This window comes from Eutrigla gurnardus (assembly GCF_963514095.1).
Source record: "Eutrigla gurnardus genome assembly, chromosome: 16".
Taxonomy (NCBI): Eukaryota; Metazoa; Chordata; class Actinopteri; order Perciformes; family Triglidae; genus Eutrigla; species Eutrigla gurnardus.
Window position 1 is genome coordinate 13,849,566 of NC_139927.1, and position 21,512 is coordinate 13,871,077.

The 21,512-nt window shown below is 43.2% G+C and overlaps 1 protein-coding gene across 1 annotated transcript; it reads left to right on the forward strand.

The window, feature by feature from the left end:
* Positions 1–2,065: 2,065 nt before the first annotated feature.
* Positions 2,066–15,182, forward strand: tfap2d (transcription factor AP-2 delta (activating enhancer binding protein 2 delta)). Its single transcript, XM_084030431.1, has 8 exons — positions 2,066–2,232; positions 3,031–3,549; positions 6,329–6,389; positions 11,050–11,215; positions 12,515–12,633; positions 12,723–12,864; positions 13,475–13,588; positions 14,724–15,182. Exons 1-8 carry the CDS (start codon positions 2,194–2,196, stop codon positions 14,938–14,940), a joined length of 1,377 nt encoding a protein of 458 aa, XP_083886557.1. The 5' UTR covers positions 2,066–2,193; the 3' UTR covers positions 14,941–15,182.
* Positions 15,183–21,512: the final 6,330 nt, after the last annotated feature.

The window sequence follows — 21,512 nt, forward strand, 5'->3', positions numbered from 1 at the left end:
CAATCTAATCTTTACAAGTGAGTCCTTATTATTATTATTATTATTATTATTATTATTATTATTATTATGTGTTATTATTGTTACCGATGAGGGGAGAGAGAGAGAGAGAGAGAGAGAGAGAGAGAGAGAGAGACGCATGTAGTAACAGATGGGAGGGGAAATAGTTGCTTAATTAAAGTGCAGAGTCAATCCGGGCGTCCCGGCGTCAGCATGGTCACAGTCTGCACTTTAATAATATCAGGGAGTCGCTTTGGTTACAGTTACAGCTGAGCAGGAGAGAAAAAACAAAACATCCAAAACAAGACTGATTATAGGGCTCATCTCTGCTCTCCCTCTCTCTCCCCCCCTCTCCCTCTCTCTCCCCCCCTCTCCCTCTCTGTGTGTTGGCTGGTTTGTTTTGAATGGCAGCAAATGTGAAAGACTCTCCTCCCCTCTCCTTTATTTCCTCTTTGCTCCTCTCCAGGCTGTGACCACACGCTTTGGGCTTCTGGTTGTACGTCTTGTATCCCTGTTGCTTCCCGGGTGGCCTAAGGGCAAGGCAGCAATAGGCTGCGTGCTGTACATCCGTGCTGATCATATATATCGGCTTGATGGCTGTGTACACCTGTTACTGTCTGGTGCTTTCTCACTCTTCTATTAAACTAAACGGTGTTTGTGTTAAAGAGGTGATCCGCCTGATTGTGTCATGTCGTTTCCCCCTCACATAAATAGCCTACTAACACATAATAAAATAAAAAACTCTTCTATCATCCTCTACAACACCACAACGGCTCTGTTCAGCTGGGCTGGACCACCCCGAGGGCGCGTGCTCAGGTGAGTTACAGCACGAGGAGAAAGGGAGAGACAGGGGAGGGAGAGAGAGAGCGAGAGAGAAAGAGAGAGAGGGGTCACGAGGATGACCGACTGACCGAAATAATAGTCCCAGTTCTGTTCTGCCAATCCAAATATAATAATAACAATGTATAATACATTAAAAAACATTGATAATAATAATGATAATAATAGGCTAATAATAATAATAATAATAATAATAATGGAAAGCAGCCATCCTCCATTATTTAATTCGACCATGGTCACACGTAAACCCACATGGTTGGAAAAGAGGAAAGGACTCGTGTTTCTGTCGGTTCTTCACAAAGGCAACAACCACACTGACCCCCTCCCCCATTAAAAGCAAAAATAAACCAGCTAAAGCTGTATTCCACGGATAAGTAAAATAACAAAACAGAGGGGAAATTATTTCGTTGTTAATTTAATCGAGCACATAAAAATAAAAAATAAGTTAGAATAATTACTATACGAGAAGTTGTTTTTTTTAATTACTATTTTAATTCATTAACTCACTAAAAGGATTATACATCATTACATCAATCCCGTTGTGATTATATCGTATGAAACTCGTAAACGTGAGTTCATAAATCATGATGAAATCAGTATTAAATCACAATATTAAAAATGCCTTCAAGACAGCGCTAGAAAAATCATGCAGAAAGCATCGAAAACCCAACGAAATCTCCCCATCGAAGCTCCCTAAATTCACAAGATTGTTCAAGAAACAAACGAAAATTCTGTTTGATTCCGTTAAAAAATGTCGAGATTAGCTTAAAATATTGCAAAGCAAACTTACATTTCCGTTGAAAATCCATATAATTGTTTTTTTTCTTTTTTGCAAAAATAAAAAAAATAACGACATAGCCGATGTGGATAAAAAAAGAATAACACGACGATAGCGAGAAGAAGACCTTGTGAAAATACAAACGGGTCAAAAAAAGGGGGAAATGTCCACAAAAGCGTCGAAAATGTTGAAAGAAGCACTTGGTTCCTTATTAAGGCGAAGATACAATATTTATTCCTCGTCTCCTGGGATGCTCCGCTCCGTCTATTGTCCTCCCATTCCTCAGTGCTGATGCTTAATTTTCAAAACTTCTATATTACCAAGGGACCTACGACATCAGCCGAGAAATACCCTGCAAGTACAAAATCCGTGAGCCAGCCCCGTCCGTGCAGAGGGGAGACGCTCGCGTTCCGCCAGCTTCCTGCCGTTACCGAGAGCGCGCGAGGGGGGACTTTTCCATTTCTCTCGCTTTTTGAGGATTTTAACGCATTTTTCTGTATTATTATTCGATCGGGCCAGAGAGCGGAGGGGAGGAAGGAAGAGAAAAAAAAAATACGGGTTACTTTGGAGAAAGCACAATGTCAGCGACCTTCCCTGGACTTGTCCACGACGCAGAGGTGGGTGATTTTAATTTTTTTTAAACATCCTTTTTTTTTTTTTTTTTTTAATTTACGAAACTACAGCAGTGGCAGAGTAAATGTTGCTCGGGGTTTTCAACGGAGTTACGGAGGCATATCGAGACAGCGTCTGCTCTCGGGGAGTCTCGAGCTGGAATATGCTGTCTCGCATGGATAAAAGAAGAAAAAAAGAATATGCATGGAGGGAGAAATGAGCATGCATCTCACTGCAGCTACTGGTACAAAAAAAAGAAGAGAGGGAAAAAAGAAGCGGGGCTTTTTTTTTTATTAGTGTGTGGAAGCAAATGAAGGCTCGTGTATGTGTGTGTGAGAGCCGGTAACAGTGTGTGATTAGAACATTTCAGGGCGGAACACTCCGCTGTGTCTCGCACCGCTTACCTCCCATCCAGAATGAGCGAGAGCCGGGACAGTAAATTTGCCGGCAGCTCGGTAATAATAATAATATATAACAGCACGCCTTTTAAAAAACGCTGCAAGGAGAGTGACAGGCATGCCAAAGGGAGGGAGGAAGAGAGAGAGAGAGAGAGAGAGAGAGAGAGAGAAAAAAAATACCGATGGCTCCTGTTGCCGTGCGTTCGTTTCCCCTCCCGGGCGTGTGGAAATGACATCTCCTTCAGGTGGTTTAAAGTGGGAAGAAGAAGAAGAGGGAAAAAAACCGCTTTGAGTGTGCGAGTTGTGTTTTTTGAGTGTGTTTGGGGAGGCAAAGAGAAGGAGACACCGCGGCTGATGCTAAATGACACGGCTCATATATTTCCTCTTCTCTTTATTATCTTGTAGATACGTCACGACGGATCAAACAGCTACCGGCTCATGCAGCTCGGGTGCCTCGAGTCCGTGGCCAACTCCTCGGTCGCCTACTCCTCCTCCTCCCCGCTCACCTACCCGGCGCCGGCGGGGACGGAGTTCGCCTCGCCCTACTTCTCGGCCAACCACCAGTACACGCCCCTCCACCACCAGTCCTTCCACTACGAGTTCCAGCACTCCCACCCGGCCGTGGCCCCGGAGGCCTACGGGCTCAACTCGCTGCACTCGGGCCAGTACTACCAGCAGATCCACCACGGAGAGCCCGCCGACTTCATCAACCTGCACAATGCGCGCTCGGCCCTCAAGTCCTCGTGCCTGGACGAGCAGCAGCGGCGCGAGCTCGGCTGCCTCGACGCGTACCGGCGCCACGACCTGTCGTTGATGACGTCACACGGCTCCCAGGCCTACGGCGTCGGCATGCACCACGCGGACCAGAGGCTGCTGCCTGCAGCCGGCCTGGGTCTCGCTTCGTCCGGGTCCGACGACCTGCAGGTACCGGCGGCCTTCATTGCTCTCTCCCCCCCCCCCCCACCGGCTGATTCACAGCCTCCCATCACCTCCAGGCCAAATATCCAACTCCCCTTTATTTCCTCGTTTATTAACACAGCTCCATATGATAATAATACAGACCATTATGCCATAGGACCCAGTCTCCCTGCCCCACTGGCCTACTATTGAACCCCCACCCCTCCCCTCCCCATTGTACACAGCATTTCCAAAATATTGAACAGAAAGACAGCGCCAGATGTCTGTCTGTCTGCCCTGTCTGCTTCATCTGCCTGTTGTGTGTGACACTGACGGGGCTGTCTTACACTTGGCCTGCAGGTTATCCTAGCCACTGACCCCGGCCTGTGTTTGGAGTATAGATAAACTTGGATATCGTCTTTATGATCATAATTCTGTTGCACGAACCAAACGTGAGCGAACAACAGGCTGAGTAGATGTCAAGTCCACGCGGCGCCGCGCCTCCGAAAGGCGGGCCTGCTTCTCAAAGGTTAATTGACTGGCAGTCTATACAATCCTTTTGTGAAATCCGCCCTTTATTTTTTTCTCCCCTTTCTCCAGAAACGCACGTGACCCATATTTTACATAATTCTTTTCGATGTAAAGAAATGGTCGAGATGAAAACGGATTCGCACGGCTCTTGTGCGCGCTTGTGTGAGTGTGTGCGCGCGCGTGCGTGTGTGTCCGGCTGTCTGCTGAGGCGAAGAAAAGCCGCTGGTTGCTCTATTCTCCGGTAAAGGGCGGATTAACGGATCGGGGTTCAGGGCACAATGCCCTGCTCGAGCACCATAAAGCACCGTAGTTTATCCAATTACCGACTTAACGTCAATCAACTTTGTTGCTTATGCAGCGACATCTGAGCCGCTTAAAACACGCCTCTAGTTAAACACAATTTAACACGGCGACACATGATTTCAGTCGCGTTAACTATTTACCAACTCACTCGAGTTCAGCTCGATACAGTGGCTTTTTATTGACACGCGTCGTACTGTTTACACCGCGTTTAAACGGCATCAATAATAACAACATATATATAGAACGACGATAAATAACAGCATTTGAATTGTATTTATTATTATACCAGCAATCCGTTCTTTAAAGTTATTAATTGTACTTGATTTAAAGGGTGTGGCAGCCTGTAGCCTGAGGATGATTATGTTTATTAAATACAAATAACCCTGAATTGTCACTTAATATTGACGCGAATTTTGGGAATCATAACTGTGCCTGTATTATTTTTATTAATAATTGTATTAATCTCACCGTCATTGTTTTCAATACGATTTATGCTGTTAAAACGTTAATAATTTAATTTCGTGATAATGACAACAGTTTGCATTTATTTAACGTAACATTTGTTGCTACATTACATTACGTATTTTATTTCAATTTATTGAGTTCTATTTTATTTTATTCTCGCCGTTGCTCATTGTCATAGCCAACACTATATTTATCTTAAGCTGCTGGCACTTGAAAAGAGCGCAGGTTTGACCCTTTATTGAGCGAAAGAATGAAACGGCTCGTGAACCTGAGCGTGCACGGGGCGGACGCATGAACGGAACAGATGCGCCCTTGGTCTCGTGCAGCCCGGTCGCATCTTTCAGCGCGTTAAAGAGATTTTCATGCTGAACAAAAGCAGCTGCCACACCTTTCTCCCCGTCGCTAAGCTAATTCATGCAAGACCTCTGCGTTTTGTATATTGATTTTATAATCACTTTAGCTCCGCAATAGAAGAAAAGAAACGGAGCAGGAGCTGGTTAAGAAAGAACGTCGACGAGCTCCTTTTTCTCCCACTTTCTATTTTAATCGGGGGTTCTGCGCAGGGCCAGGCCTCGAGGCTCGCACGGGGGATTAAGCGTTTTCTGAATATAAAAAAGCGCGTGTTCTCCTTCTTGATGACATTGTTGATAGCACGCGAGTCTGATCCGGACCAAAATGGCGGCGCTAACAGGTTTCCTTAACACACGTAGACCCATATAGGCAGCTCGCTGTGTGCACGCGACGCTACAGTGATCCCCCCCCCCCCAACAGGTTGGTGGCCGCAACAAACATTTGTGCTCATTCCTCAGTCTGCACGCGGACAGCCTTTCAAATAAAGTTCGTTAAGCCATGAGCTTTATTATTTTCACGTGCCCTCGATTTTACTCCAAACCTGCTGAGTGACGCACACTTTCTAACAAAAAAGGGCAACAGAGCCAACGTTTGGACGCGCTGCTTGCCAAACTTTACGGTAAAATAAATGATCCTATATATGCAAGATGCATGGCAAGGGTTATAGGACATTTTTAATTATAGGAGATTTTTACGATTCTTTTACGAAATGCTGGCTTAAATATCCTCGGGCTTGAAAGTGTATTCAAGTGAAGCAACATGGGTTAAAAGGAGTAATTCATACTGAATTAAACACGTGACAACAAGTCAAACGGTAGGCTACTGATGGTGTTGCCTAAAGGAACCTCTAATAACTCGATTTATGGGGCGTTCTGAATCAGCATCAGTGCTGCCATCATCATAACATGTCTGTGTAAATATACAGCGGGGTTTTTGTATGTTTGTTTCATTTATAATATTTCTGTCCAAGCAGCCAAACAAACGGTGTTTCATCGCATCTCAAAAAATAGAAAGAAAAAAAAAGATGGAACACACGTAATTAATTTCAGGTGCTGCTGAAGACAGCTGGTTCAACTCTTAAAAAAAAAATGAAAAAAAAAATCTTGGTGAAGCGATTTCACCTGCACATGGTTCTAATGAGCGCGTGTCTCCGCAGGGCTCCGTGGAAGCGCAGTGTGGGCTCGTGCTGAACGGCCAAGGGGGCGTCATCCGGAGAGGTAAGGCCCATGTTTACTCTCTCCCGTCTATTGTTGCACCGGAGGCTCGACACGACAAGACAGCGAGCAGACAGAAACGCTCCTCTCTTGTCTGCTGTCAACGCGCTACGCTCTCCTCGCCTGTTTAAACACTAAACACGCGCAAGACACGGTGCACCCCGTTCCCAGTATGAAATGGTCTGTCACTCAACACATACGGGTTGTTGTGTTTTACCAGTGACTCTAAACATTGTCTTTTGCGGGGATTTTTGTTTTTGTTTTAGGAAATGAATATGTCAACAAAGCCAGGAATGAATATGGCACAGGTTTGATGGTGTGTAGACCTCTCACATATGCATTTGAAATATTTATGTTCCAACACACTTTGAAGTCGAATCTGAAGGCTACATTTTAAACAGCCTTTGTTTTCGTTATACAAACACACTTATTGAATAGGATATTTCATTGCTGTTGATGATCTCTCCTGGGATAAAACATTAAATAGTGTATTATATTATATTGATGATATTTATGCTACATTTTAGTAGCCTATAAATGTGTCAAATAAACTGTCAACTAATACAATCTTTATGTAAAAGGCTGTGGGGCTTAATTTAACAAATTAATCGCCAAGCACATTAAATTGTAGGCATCATTGTGTGTTAATACGTTTATATCAGAAAATTACTTGAAACTAAAAGGGTAATTTCAGGGCATTTAGCTGCTCAGCATTGCTAGATTGATCAGATTTCAATTCATTGTATTATAATAATGATTATTATTATATTATATTTATGTGTCACAGAAAAACTGTTTAAGGAGAATAGTTTTTTGTATGTGTGTGTGTTAATTTAATTAATTTAAGGTGAATGTGGCTCAGTTCGACTCTTCAGGGGGAGAATGTGGAGTCTCGGCCTGCATCAACATATATATGAGGGCAGCCGCTTTCCTCGCTGTGGATCTGCTTTAGGTCCATCAAAGCCTGATTTTTTTTTGGTGTGTGTGTTTTTTTTTTACTTGTTTTCCACGCAGACAGGAAGGCTGTGTCTCGAGTTTAATTTTTCATCAGCTCTGCCTAGGTGTTGGGGCTTTTCTCTCGGATTGACGCGGGAATCCCTTCGCTATCACTTTCGGTTAATGGTGCGCCGTATTTGGCCCTGAGCTCAGCCGCTGCAACCATCACAACCAATAATCTTTGCTTTACCTCCCGCTCCCGTATCGATAGCTTCTCTCGCCTCGGGCGGACGCTTTGATATGCTAATGCCGAGCGGGGCCCCGGATTCAGCCGAGATCATATTAATGTTGTTCTTTCTGACTGCGGCTTTGGCGGCATGAATATTCACATAACCTTTTTCAAAAGAAAATCACTCAAGAAACGCGGATCCTACTTAGGAGGAGTCGTCTGTGTTTTTAATCACCCCCGCTATCCCTTTTCCAGTTCAGCTCGAGCGGCAGCCTCGCAGATCAAGCTGATCTGTCATGCGCGCCCCACTCCCCCCCCCCCCCCCCCCCCTAGCCCGTGCACGCGCCTCTCTCTCTCTTTCTCTATTCTGTCAAGACATTGGCGGGCTTTTTTTATTGGAGCTATAAACATTGTTGTTAAAATATGAGGAGAATGACATTTGGCCCGTGTCTCTTTTTCTTTAATTTTCGTGGCAAACTCGTAAAAGGCGCTTGATTCCGCGTGTGATCCCGCCCGCCGCTCGCGCCGCCGCCCGAGGCTACTCTCCGTTGCTTAAATACCGTTATCGCCTCTGGGCCCGCGCGCTCCACTGACTGCACTACCGGCAATAGCTCTTTTCGATTGCCCTTGGCAACATAAAATACAAACTACTTTGAATCAAAACATTTTTAGGGGAATTAATATGATGTGAACCCGCGGCTTTTCAGAGACGCGCGCCCCTGTCAGAGCGCGTGAGTCTGACAGACAGGTCTGCCGGCTCCGTGTCACGCGTACACACAGACGAGCCGGACTTCACGCATGCATGTGCGCACACACGCACGCACGCACGCACACACACACACACACACACACACACACACACACACACACACACACACACACACACACACACAGGAGTTCCTTAACCAATATAGTATCAATCCATTCCCTCGACCTGCAGTCGTTTGACACACCGCCACGGGCTTTTGTTACCGCGCCGCTATGACGTCACACAGCGGCCGCTGTCCAGGTGCTGAAACGACAGGTGGGAGCAGTCGCTGTCCACGGTGCTGAAACCGGACGACGCGTTTCTGAAGCTGCGGGTCTAACTGCCCGCCGGATACCAAACGAGCACATTTCTTGCTGCTTGAATAATAGATTGTCAGAGGAAGAATATAGGTTACACGTTTAAGGCCAAATTGTCCACATTGCCCCGGAAAAAAAAAAGAAAAAAAGATTGGCGTGTGCAGGCAATCTTCGCCGGCAGCGTTGTTGTACGCGGCCTAAATGGCATCCTCTTCTTCATTCCATCATGCAGCACGACCCTAATAACAAAGCGACACACCCTGCTGTTAGATTTGATAATGAGCCAGATGAATAATAGAATATAGCCTACAGTACATCAGACAGAAACCTTGCGTTTCAGCTGCTTGGGACGTTAGTTCAAGTGAAAGTTTAATAATAATAGGCCTACTCAGAGCAGTCGATATATTCCAGGAGGATCCGGTAACACTGATCCAGATGCAATTAATAATGCGCGAGAGCCTTCACCATCACAACTCGCACACTCTGGAAGTACACAATGAAATCAGCTCGGCGGTCGGCAGAAGGTGATTAAAGAAAGGATTACATGGAAGATTGCGGGCAGACAAATATTGAGCTGGAACAGGAATATAAATATATGTACGTTAGCAAACATCTAATATTTAACTAGTGAAAGGGAGTCTGATGAAGTGCTGAGCAAAAACACATTGATCTCACCAGCACTGATTGAAAAATATTGATTCTATGTATTTTTATGGGCCGAGTGTGAATTTGCTATGACGGTTTATTTTTATTTTTTTCTGGCTGAAGTTGATTTAAACATATCATGTCAGCTACACTGATACACAGATGAACTAACTGACTTATTGTTCTATAAAGGGTTAAAATAATTATCCTTTGTCTTAAACATCATTTACTAATCCACTGGATTATCTGAAAAATGCATAGTCACAAAAACTGCTTTTAAAAAAAAAAATCTGAGCTCATGAAGTCGTGACAAGTTGGTTTTCACGTCAAAACAGACCACTTCCTTAATTTGAAGCTTTGGATGTAAAGTATTTGAGGCAGTGAGAAATGTGGATTAACGTACTGCATGTGACACAGAAAAATTAGAAATTTGATGAATGATTTTAGAGGTTATTATCCATTTCCATTCACCACAGCACACTGGCTGCACTCGTTACACAGAGACAAGAGACTTCCTCATGCAAAGTTTGCACACAGCTAACCGTCCTCGGAGGGTTGAGGATACATTTATACTTTTATGCATTAGTTCCCTAAAATGTACATGTATTTTCTATGAGACGCGGCTTGTCAAGGTCTAAATTGATTTTTATCTGCTACATGCGGTACAGACCTGAAAGCACACTTAAAAATAAAGTAAAAGCATCCTCTCATTACTTGCAGAATTCATTACAACATGAGTTATTCCTCAAAGGATGCCCTATAATATTTTCAGTGATTTTTGTCATCTCACTGTGTTTTCATACAGCATTCATTTGCTTCTTGTCAGGCTCCAATTATGATTATATTTTTATATCTCTGTTCCTTTGACACTTGGTATCTAATCAAATTGGAGAATACACATTTAACTATGAATCTGTGTGGCTGCATATTGTATATCTATGTGTGCTGACAGAAGTTTGGTGTGACGTCCTGTGTGCACGTTGAAATGCGGAAGTGAAGTGATCTCTGTTGTCTGAATATTGTTTTTATTCTGATGTACTTTCAAATGAGCATGACTAAAATAATCGATAAACCTGCCTGAACAATTTCCCTGCACTATGCAGCTTGAGTCTACATATGGGCTTTCCAAAAATAGCATAAATATTATATTCTTCACTCCGTTAATTATCAATAAATGGGGTCAAAAGGTGACTTGCTTTAAATGTGTGTCATGTTTTGCAACAGACACAGAAGTAACAGGTGCAAAGTACAATCCGCCATTAATCTATAAAAAAAAAAAAAAAAGCAGCAAAAGGTTTGAAAACTGCCAGATTGCTCCACAGTTCTTTGTTTAATGGCTCGTTGCGCTGCATTATTTCATGCTCCGTTCTGGTTTTGTCTGTTGACACGCGGCATCATTAGAGAAATACTTTGCCAATTATGTATTCGCTCCTATATCAGTTGAAACACAGTTTGTTTGTTGAAATAACATGCAGCCAGCGCCGGTTATTTACTGTTCCATCAAACACGTCTTAACCATTTAAAAACCCATTGGATTATTTGAAAATAAAGGGGTGTTTTTTTCTTAGTTCAAGAAAAGGTGACATTTTTGGGATAGATGTTGTTTTTTAACATGACAGCGCTGAAGATCAAAATACACTGCATCTCTAATTTTTGTAAACAGAAACGTGGTTTTCAACAACCAGTCTGTACTTGTTTTTTGTTTTTTTTTGGCCATCTATTGCTTTAGTGTGTGTATTGCCGTTTCCTTCACGCTCCACATTGTTGTAACATTGCGTTTGTGTGCAGGGGGGACGTGCGTGGTGAATCCTACAGACCTGTTCTGCTCGGTACCGGGCCGGCTGTCGCTGCTCAGCTCCACCTCCAAGTACAAAGTCACCATCGCCGAGGTGAAGAGAAGACTGTCCCCACCAGAGTGCCTCAACGCCTCCCTACTGGGCGGCATACTGCGCAGGTCAGTAAGCCAGCTTCTTTAATGGGCCTAAATACTCTAGAGTACTGCTGTGTTGAGTCCTTCAGTCCTTTACATTTCATCTCATCTTGTCAAAGCATTGTGGCTCCATCGTTGTATCTTGATGCTGCAGAGAACCTTTTACGTTAGGATTTAGAATCATTAGAATTTTTTCAGACCTAAAGTTCAATGGTTTAAGCCGTGAAAAGGAAACAAATCATTAAAAAAACAAAAAAATAACCAGACTCCATCTGGCATCAGCAGGGTTATATTAGAACAAAGGTGTGCAGGTATAATAGTGAAACGACGCAAAACCTAGCTTCATAAATCAACAACTTGTAGGTGCAGTCGATACAAATGTGGATTTACTGAAAGCCCAGTTTTCTAAAGCGTAAATCTGGCTGTTGAACATTGGAGCGCGCTTGCCTGAGTCTTTGAGGCCCTCAGATGAAACGGAGGATATACAGTAGCGCCCACAAAGACTATTGTAGGCGAACGAGGGCCGAGGCTACACGCGCCGCCATGCCCAGGGAGCCAGAGGGAGGCGAGACCCGGGCCAAAGCATGCCAGGATCAGAGGAACCAGAGGAAAGCAAGAGTTGCCAGCGCTGTATTATTGATGAGGCTGAGCGAAAGGGGACGGAGGAAGAGGAGGGAGAATATGGCTGGTCCTACAAGATGAGGCATCGACAATGTAAAAAAAACAAAAAGACAGAAATCATGTGCAAATAGAGGTGTTGACCCTCATCTGGAGCAGAATAAATCACATCCACAATGAAATAATGCCAGCAGATGAGAGAATGAAGTGTCTTTTCACTAAAAAATCCACAGGAAGCACGACCAAAATGTCCCAAAATGATCTTTTGGGAGTTTTATCAGATAGAAAGTAAGCACGCGTGGTTTTAATAGATATCAGAGAAATGACAGGAACCATTGTTTTCCAAAATAGAACTTCTCCGAGACAAAACGCTCAAACAATGACAGAGGAAACTCAAGGGGACATGCGACCATATCTATGCGTCAAAAAAAGTATATTTAATATACAACGAGCTGACATGTTTTAATTTCACACCCTTTGATTTTACGCTTAATTTGGTGCCTTTGTCAAATCAAAGCAAATCTATATCCTTCCATCCTCACTTTCAAGACTTAATGAAGCACTCGAGGTTTTGTAGATTTCATTTGTATTTTGGTTCAATAAAAAAAAAAAAAAAGTAATCATCGGGTGATGAATGATGATGTGAGAACGTTTGAGTCCTAGAAAATGACACAGTGTGATTTAAGACGTTTGACTTTCCCACAGAGCGAAGTCTAAGAACGGAGGCCGCTGTCTTCGCGAGAAGTTGGACCGCCTCGGCCTCAACCTGCCGGCAGGACGGAGGAAAGCGGCCAACGTCACACTGCTCACCTCCCTGGTGGAAGGTGAGCGGCCGCTGTCCAAAACACACCACTATATATATATAAGCTATCAGATATAGTCCAGGTTTTCATATTGAAGTCTCTATGCTCAGGTGAGGCGCTCCACCTGGCGAGGGATTTCGGCTACACCTGCGAGACAGAGTTTCCCAGCAAGGCAGTGGGGGAACACTTGGCGAGGCAGCACAGTGAGCCCAAAGAAACCAGCGCACGCAAGAAAATGGTCCTGGCTACAAAGTGAGAACACACACAGTCATGCACACGGACAAAACTCAGTATGTTTTATCTGATGTTGTTTTTCACACATTTAAAAAAAGGTCAAAAGGTCGGGGTGTAAGTCGATGTGTGTCTACAGAAGCTTTGATGTTACAAAAACTGCTTGAACCAACACGTTTGTGCTGTTTTTGGCTGTGAGGGTCAGACTTTAACAAAGGTTTCAGGATGTGTGTGTGTGTGTGTGTGTGTGTGTGTGTGTGTGTGTGTGTGTGTGTGTGTGTGTGTGTGTGTGTGTGTGTGTGTGTGAGCAGCATCTTACAGGCACTATTGCACATTGAGTACTGGATGTGCTGAGGGGAAACAGCTCCCACTCTTTCTCCGCTAAGTTTGATTTTATTTTTCCGATGAAATCGTCCCAGCGCTGAATAAAACCAATGTTCCAAACTTTTTAGTTCCATGCTTGTTAGCGTTCCTTTCGATTGCTTACTGGGAGGATATTTATGTGTGGGTTGATCCAAAATGAAGAGGACGGGTGCGAGGAGGAAAACAGAAAAGAAAAAGACACAAACTGTGACGGTTGTTTTGGGGACAGATGGTAAACGCTCTTCCCCTCCCTCCGTCTGTCCATCAGGCAAATCTGTAAGGAGTTCCAGGACTTACTGAGCCAAGACCGCTCTCCTCTGGGCTCTTCTAGACCGACCCCCATCCTGGACATGGACATCCAGAGACACCTCACACACTTCAGGTAACACACACACACATTCACACAGATGTAACGGACACTCCTGTTTAACTACGTTCCCAATCTGGAGTCGCTGGAAATGGATGGAAACTACTGAGTGTAGACAGTTTTCTTGCGGAGGCCATCTGCTCTCCGTTGTGGCTCTGACCGCGCTGCCATTTTCCAAAGATGCAGCTGTGCAGTTTGTTATTTGGCACAAATTACAGAGGAGGAGTGAGCAGCGGCTTGTTAGCAGAAATGTCACATCTATGGCATCATCCTTTCGCAGAATATACAGTTTTATCAAATCCCCCCCAAAAAGGAGATGTGCTGGGCAGAAAATCCTCCTGCTAGCTGGGAGGTGGCCTCAGCAATAACCAGTATCTAACCAGTATCATATCGGAATAATCGATTATCAAACCATCTTTGTTATCCTGCAGTCTTGTGGTGCTTTCACATTTTTACCGGCTTTAATTAACGATGGTATATAAACAAATAGAATATGGGTTTTGGGTCCCATACAGCTGCTGTGTGTTTTGGGGCGATCATGTATGATACTCCCTGTATTAGTGCTGCAACGACATTTCTAGATTATTTATTTATTCTGTAACATGTCTGAAAATAGCAAGAGAAAACATCCATCACAACATCTAAAAGCCCAAGGGGAAATTTTCAAATGTCTCGTTTTGTCTCATCAACTGTCCTAAACCTAAAAATATTCAGTTTACTATCACATCAGACAAATAACAAGCAGCAGATCCCCACAACTGGGGAGGTAGAACGAGGGATGAGAAATATCGACTATTAAATTAGTTATTTTTCCAGTAATCGAATAATTAATAAATTGATGTCCAACCGTGACAATATTCAGGGGCTAAAACAGTCACAGTATTGGATTTTGTCCTATAAATGATGATAGAAACGGGGCGGGAGCAGCATTTAGAACATCACAGGACATTAAAACTCCGCTCTGACAGGGTTAGCCCAGCTAAAGTCCCTCTTTTAGGAGGATTAGAAGCTCCGTGAAGCAGGGAGAGGAGAGTGAACCAAGAGGAGACCAAACTGAGCCACTTGATTTCTTTCTTCTTTTCTCAAACCTGAATGAAACAACACTCCGTCACCGTTCTGATGGTTGTCCCCTCCTCCCTTCCCAAAACAGTCTGATCACTCACGGATTCGGCACGCCGGCGGTCTGCGCGGCGCTCAGCACCTTCCAGACGGTCCTGAGCGAGATGCTCAACTACCTGGACAAGAACTCGAGCGGGAAGGCGAGCGGACCCACCGACCAGCAGATCAACAGCAGCTCAGAAAAGACGCAGCTCCGGAAAACAGCTGAGCCCCAGAGCAAAGACGGGAAAACAGAAAAGACTGAGTAGCCCACACCCATCCGGTCCCCGTGCCTTGGAGCGCCGCATTTAGGAGTGTGTGTGTGTGTGTGTGTGCGTGTGTGTGCGTGTGTGTGTGTGTGTGTGCGCACTCTCAGAAAGGATTTAACTCCCATGCATTAATGTGTCTTCTTTGGGACGATTCATATTTATTGTTATTTATTTATATTATGTTGAAATGTACCCTGAACTGTCCCAAACGAGACGTCCTGATTTAGGTGTGTGTGTGTGTCTGTGTGTGTGTGTGTGTGTGTGTGTGTGTGTGTGTGTGTGTGTGTGTGTGTGTGTGTGTGTGTGTATGTGTGTGTGTGCGCGTGTGTGTGCGCGTGTGTGTGCGCGTGTGTGTGTGTGTGTGCGGGTGTCATGACAATGAGGGGCCTCACCATGGCTCATCCAAGCCTTTCATTTGTTTATTCATTTTGAAACCAGGAAGTAAACACGGACACGCTGACATCACAGATTTCCAGGACAGGGGCAGTGACTGCCAACATATCGCACACACACACACACACTCCGAACACACACACACACACTCACACACACACACACACACACACACACACTCTTTAAGGGTTTTGGGCAATTTTCATCTCAATCCAGCTAATTCGGATGTTTCTGCAGAAAATGCTAAACTGGTCCACTGAAGGTTAATTTAACTCGCTTTGTGTGAAATTATTGAGAGAGATCTTAAATAATGTCACTTTCTAAACATCGTTAAAAAAAATCCACCCTCAACCAAACCCTTACATAAGCACTCAGACCTTTACATCCTGAACCCCCCAGCAGACTTATTTTAATGTAATGTGTTTACCATGTGGGCAGCAGGGAAAATGTGTGTGTGTGTGTGTGTGTGTGTGTGTGTGTGTGTGTGTGTGTGTGTGTGTGTGTGTGTGTGTGTGTGTGTGTGTGTGTGTGTGAGAGAGAGAGACAGAGAGAGAGGTTGAACCCAGCCATTTTGTAAAAGGTGACTTGGCGGTTGCCGTCGTCCCTCTTCCCTGTGCATGTCTATCTTTGTACACTCCCCAGATCGCAAGTTTTAGCCGACACAAGCTCTCTGAGTCGCTCATGAACATTTGTAAAGATATATATAAATATTTAAATTACTTTTTCTTGTAGGCTTTCAACTATATATATGTTAAATCCCTACCTTCTAAAAAAAAATTCTGGTGTTCAATAAAGACAGTTGCTGCGTGTTCTACTATTTACTCTGGTTTTATGACGCACGCACACGCACACACGCACACACGCACGCGCCAGGTGTAAACACACAGAAGGTGGCAAAAGAGCGAGCAGACACTAAGAAGAGGCAGCACAGATCAAAGCCAGCGAGTGTGAATTATCCATACGAGTTCACAGTGTTGGAATTAGAAAAAGGAAGTCAGGGTTCCTCTTTAATGTTGTGAAAAAAAGGCTATACAGAAAAGTTCAAAAGACACCTTTGTGCGCTTCCTTCCAGTTTGAGCGACTTGTGTCAGATTTTCTGCTTGTGAAAAAAAACGATGATGAGAGAGAGAGAGAGAGAGAGAGAGAGAGAGAGAGAGAGAGAGAGAGAGAGAGAGAGAGAGAGAGAGAGAGGAGCAGCTGCCTGTTGGCGTCTCCATCCGGGCTCTGAGGCTTCTGTTTACTCTTTAATATTCCAGTCATTTAAAAGGAGGTCACGTTCACTGCACAGCACAACAATAAAAGAATCAGACGAGGATGCGTTCACGCGCCGGTTTGTCACCCTGCATCCGTTCAAGCGGCGCCCATGGGTGCGAAACGCACTATAGCTGCACGAGGACGTGCGACACACGGGTGATGGTTTTCTGATTGTCTGGTCTGGTTTTTTTTGACAGATGGTGTTATCTCAGAACTATACACGCACGCGCAGTCGATGCTTTACCAAGTCGAGACAAAGGATAATGAACTGCGAAATGCCAAAAATAATGATGTCAAGTGGTAAATAACAGGTTGTTATTGTTGTTTTGTTACAGCGATTTATTCCACAAATCTGTGGCGCGTGCGACCACCTGCAGGTGTCCGTGAACACACCTTATAATGACGGTGTTTCCATCCAATATGATAAACAATAAAACCAAACCATCACACAACTGCCAACTTTTGATTTAGTGCTTGAACTATAATTTGATTAATAGACCACATCACCTATTTAGCTTTTTTTTTTATTTTTTTTATTTTATTTATTGTTCGTGCAAAAAACGTCACAATCAAGCACTTTGAAGACGTCATCTCCGTTCTGGGTAATTGTGAGTTCACACGGTTTCCCAACATTTCGTCGATTAAAACCGAATGATCATCATTTCACTTCAATAATAATGTACAGTCTGTGTTTGCTTTTATACTCGCTTCTTTACGTCTGGGTTCTTTTACAAGAAGCAGCATTTTTTTATTTACTCATTAACAAGCAGGAGCTTTTATTATTATTATTATTATTATTATTATTATTATTATTATTATTATTATTATTATTATTATTATCAATCATCATCATCATCATCTGGGATATCTGGCACCCTTTTGCTGGTTTGCCTGAGAAACATTTACTCAGAGGACTGTAATGACGGCTCAACTTTTTACTTTTTTTGGGGGGGGGGGGGTTATGCAGAAAACGTTCAGTTTGACAGTATTTGTATGGCGGTTGCTATGGCTACAGACTAACATACATGCGAGCTTTATTTTATCATACATGTTTCAATCACCTTGAATCAGCCTGATGTAGAATCTGGAAACAAGCAACGACAGCAACACACGTGCACGCGCATACACGCCGTGCACGCACGTATGCAAACACACCACTCGGGGAAAGCAACTCAATCACGCTTTTGTTTGTCAATGCCGGATGCTAAACACGTGATCCCCGCTGACCCCGGATCAGAATGGAGGCGCGAGCTTCATCAACGATGAGCTGGAGAAATGGGAAATCGATGCATTCGCGCCTGTAAAATTGACGAATTGACAAGAATGAATCACAAGTTCGACAATCAGCGACGCATAATGTGATCCATACATCATATTTAATGTGCAGTGCAGATATTTATAAGAAAGTGAGCTTTCAAGTCCCAGAACACACAAGTGTACATCTGCAGCCCAGAGATTCCATTTACATGGAGGTGAATGAGACAGCCGGAGGTCTCGGAGGGACCGGGACTCCTGCAGACTGAGTCACGAACAGCAAACTCTGACAACTTCTAAGCCCCCTCTTCCTCCAGTCTGTCTCATCTGACGCCGTAACCCTCCTCCTCCTCCCCTGCCTCTCTGCTAAAACCTCTTCCTCCTTCGGTCCTGATCCCGCTCAAGTCCCAGGAACGTTCAAGGCCTTCTTCTCCTCCTCGGCTGTCGTCCTGACTCTCCCCGTGTGCACAGTAGACAGGAACGCCCTTTACTGCACTTAGTGATCATCCACCTCTGCTGCAGTTGGTTTAGTACTAAAGCACAGTGGACTTTGGTTGAGGTGTTAGTGTGTACAAGTGCTCTGGTGCCACTCTACAGAATCATCAGTCTGACAACATTCAAGTCTTGAGCCTGTTATTGTTTAATAGTCGGCCTTTTTATATATTTTGTATATTTTCTATTCTTTAAATTCTAAATCTCATCAATGGTGTGATGATTTGTGACCTTTTCCTCGAGTAATCCGTATTAATTACTCACATGTACATGTTTCAGTGCTGAACTCCATGTTGTTGCCTCATTTCTTGGCCTCCGTCGCTCTTTTCTTTTCTTTTGTGGTGTTCTAGTGCGACCTAGTGGCCGAAAGCCGAACTGCAGCCACATAACTTTACACTACATAATGTGACACTGGCTAGAAAAATGGGGATCCTGATGAACATATGAACGGAGTTGATATCTTAAGATGTTATAATAAATGGCGAATGAATGAATGGAGTCCATATGGACTATAGGAGAGCATAAAAGACCGCAGATCCAAATGCTGCACATAATGTTTTTTCAAACAGTAAAAATTCAAGAAAATAAAGGAATTATTTTCATAACCTGGTTTTCAGACGTTTATGTCCACAGCAAAATATATTAGTCATTGGCCGAGCATTTACTGAATACTGAAGAATGAATAATTAACTTTTTTTACAAACTTAAAACCATTCCAATTCTATACACTTAAATATTGCCGGGTTCTGTCGAGCCATTTTGTTGGTGCTATGATCAAAGTAGTGCATACAGTAATACTACACTACATCTTGATAACTGGAAGAAATCTGCCGTTGTAACTACAGAAAAAAACAGTGAGTGATGTTGAAAATGTGCACAAGCAACCCTAATAATGAACCCTCTAATTACTTAAACTTTAATTCCGTGTGTTTTTCCTCATGTGCTATCATAAGTATACATGATCAAAGGATTATTGCACCTTTTTCAGATTTATATTCAGTCATATTCAACAATAGCCCGGGTTATGATGCACTGGCAGCATGTATGTGAATGAAGGCGTTATGGCACAAGGAGCAGGTGAGATCAAACACCTTCCTCCGGACGGAAATCCCAGTAAAAAGTGAAAATATGTCACTTTGGGGGTGACGGTAGTGAACAATAGCACACAGAGCAGTATTAGTGTGACATGTGTGTGTAAATGTATGCTGATACATCGTGTGTCAAAGCCCTGCAGGACAACAACCACAACCATGCCTCTAGACTTGCAGACTGTCAGGACATCTGTCATCGCTGACAGTCATATGTCCCTGCAATGAGCGTGTGTGTGTGTGTGTGTGTGTGTGTGTGTGTGTGTGTGTGTGTGTGTGTGTGTGTGAGAGAGAGAGAAAGGATGAGTGAATATTTGGCAGGGGTCATTCCAGAGAACATGGGAACAGCCGTGCTTCTTAAACATTCATGTCTGGCATCCACAGTGGCAGGTTTTTTTTTTTTTGCATCATACATCAAAAGGAGCTGAAACATGGCACCCATTTTAGAGAAAAACCTACACATACAGGATTGTATGGAGGATATATATACTGTGGTGGACATCCAAAAACGCATTTAAGTGCCCGAACTGAATAGAAAGCACAGATTTTTAATCAGTATAAAGACGACTACATGGAATTCCTGACAGTAATTGTGTGCACACACCAACAAATGTGTATTCCCTCCTTAATCTATTTTTTCCTGTTGTGTAAATAACATGAATGACTAGAGTCCTTCGATCATTTTAAATCTACTAAATGAAAATAAGGCGATTTCACCCCTTAAAACCAATTTTACTGAGTCATTTTGAATGGGGAACAATGGGACACGATTTTACAGTCCAGTTTTGACGGATGGGTGCATGTATACTCTCGTACCACTAGGGGGAGCAGTTTACAAACACTTGGATGAAGTCGCACAGGGACGGATTAGATGGGGGCTGTGCGAGGAGGATAGGATAGATTTAAATATGTAGTCCATTTAAAGAGTGACACTAAATCTGTGTCTTGTTTGTTTCCTGCTGCGCGAGGAGGGAATACGAGTACAGCAAAGGCATCCACGAATGTGTTAAACTAGAATATGGAACAGACAATTCTTGTCAATGTGAAGCTACTCTTCATTAAGAAAATGATCACAGAGACTGTATTGAGCATCAAAAATGGGCGTGACTCATTAATAAGATTGAATATACACGCAGGTGAATGCAGGAGACAATAATCTTTTAATGCCAAAATTATATTGACAATATCACTATTTTACTATTTTCCCCTGCATACTTGAGAACATATTATATTAAATATTATATGTATATATTAGTCTGCTTTGTGCTTAGACCCCATTATTAAATGTCATTTTTTAAATATTATTATATTTAACATTCATCTTATATGAAATAATAGGTTTTATTTCAGTTAATTATTTTTTGTATTTAATTTTTATTGATTTATTTTACTCAATTTTTTTACTTTGTCATCACATATTAATAGAGATAATAGTGCAATATTGCCATATTCTGTCCATATATCACCCACACCCATACAATGTAGTTGACAGATTTAAAATCAGTCTCACCACCAAGTATTGATTATTGAAGATTGGTACAACATAAACAGTGAGTGATATCATACTTCATGTATGTGTGGAAGTAGCACCATCCTGCATTCCACTTCATTAATCCACCAGTTATAGTTATGATTTTTAATTCCTGCACACCCTCGCCAACGTGAGTCCTTGTGATCATGCAGCAGTAGTTCTAAATGCAAAAATGTCATGCAAATAAAATATAAATAAATAGATAAACAGAGTAAAAAAGCACAGATCTCCACAGGAAGGGGGGGGGGGGGGTCACTGAATGGTTAGATGAGTGTGAAAATATAACATGATTGACATCATGTGGCCCTTCACAGTCACCAGATCTTAACCCAGCAGAACAACCACGGGGGGTTTTGGGTAAACCGGCGCTCTCCACCACCAACCACCATCGACATGAGGGAATGACTATGGAAGAACGCTGTTCATCCCTCCAGTAAAGAGAACCAGAGCTGATGTGCCAAGATGATTGGTTTTCTTCTGCCTATTTATATATTATACATGTTTGTCAGGAAAACTCCTCCACCGGTCCAACAACCTTTATCAAGACAATGATGGGCACT

Coding starts and splice junctions, on each gene's coding strand:
- tfap2d (XM_084030431.1), top strand. CDS start 2,194: ATGTCAGCGACCTTCCCTGGACTTGTCCACGACGCAGAG. Junction 3,550..6,328: donor CCGGGTCCGACGACCTGCAG/GTACCGGCGGCC, acceptor GTGTCTCCGCAG/GGCTCCGTGGAAGCGCAGTG. Junction 12,634..12,722: donor GCTCACCTCCCTGGTGGAAG/GTGAGCGGCCGC, acceptor CTCTATGCTCAG/GTGAGGCGCTCCACCTGGCG.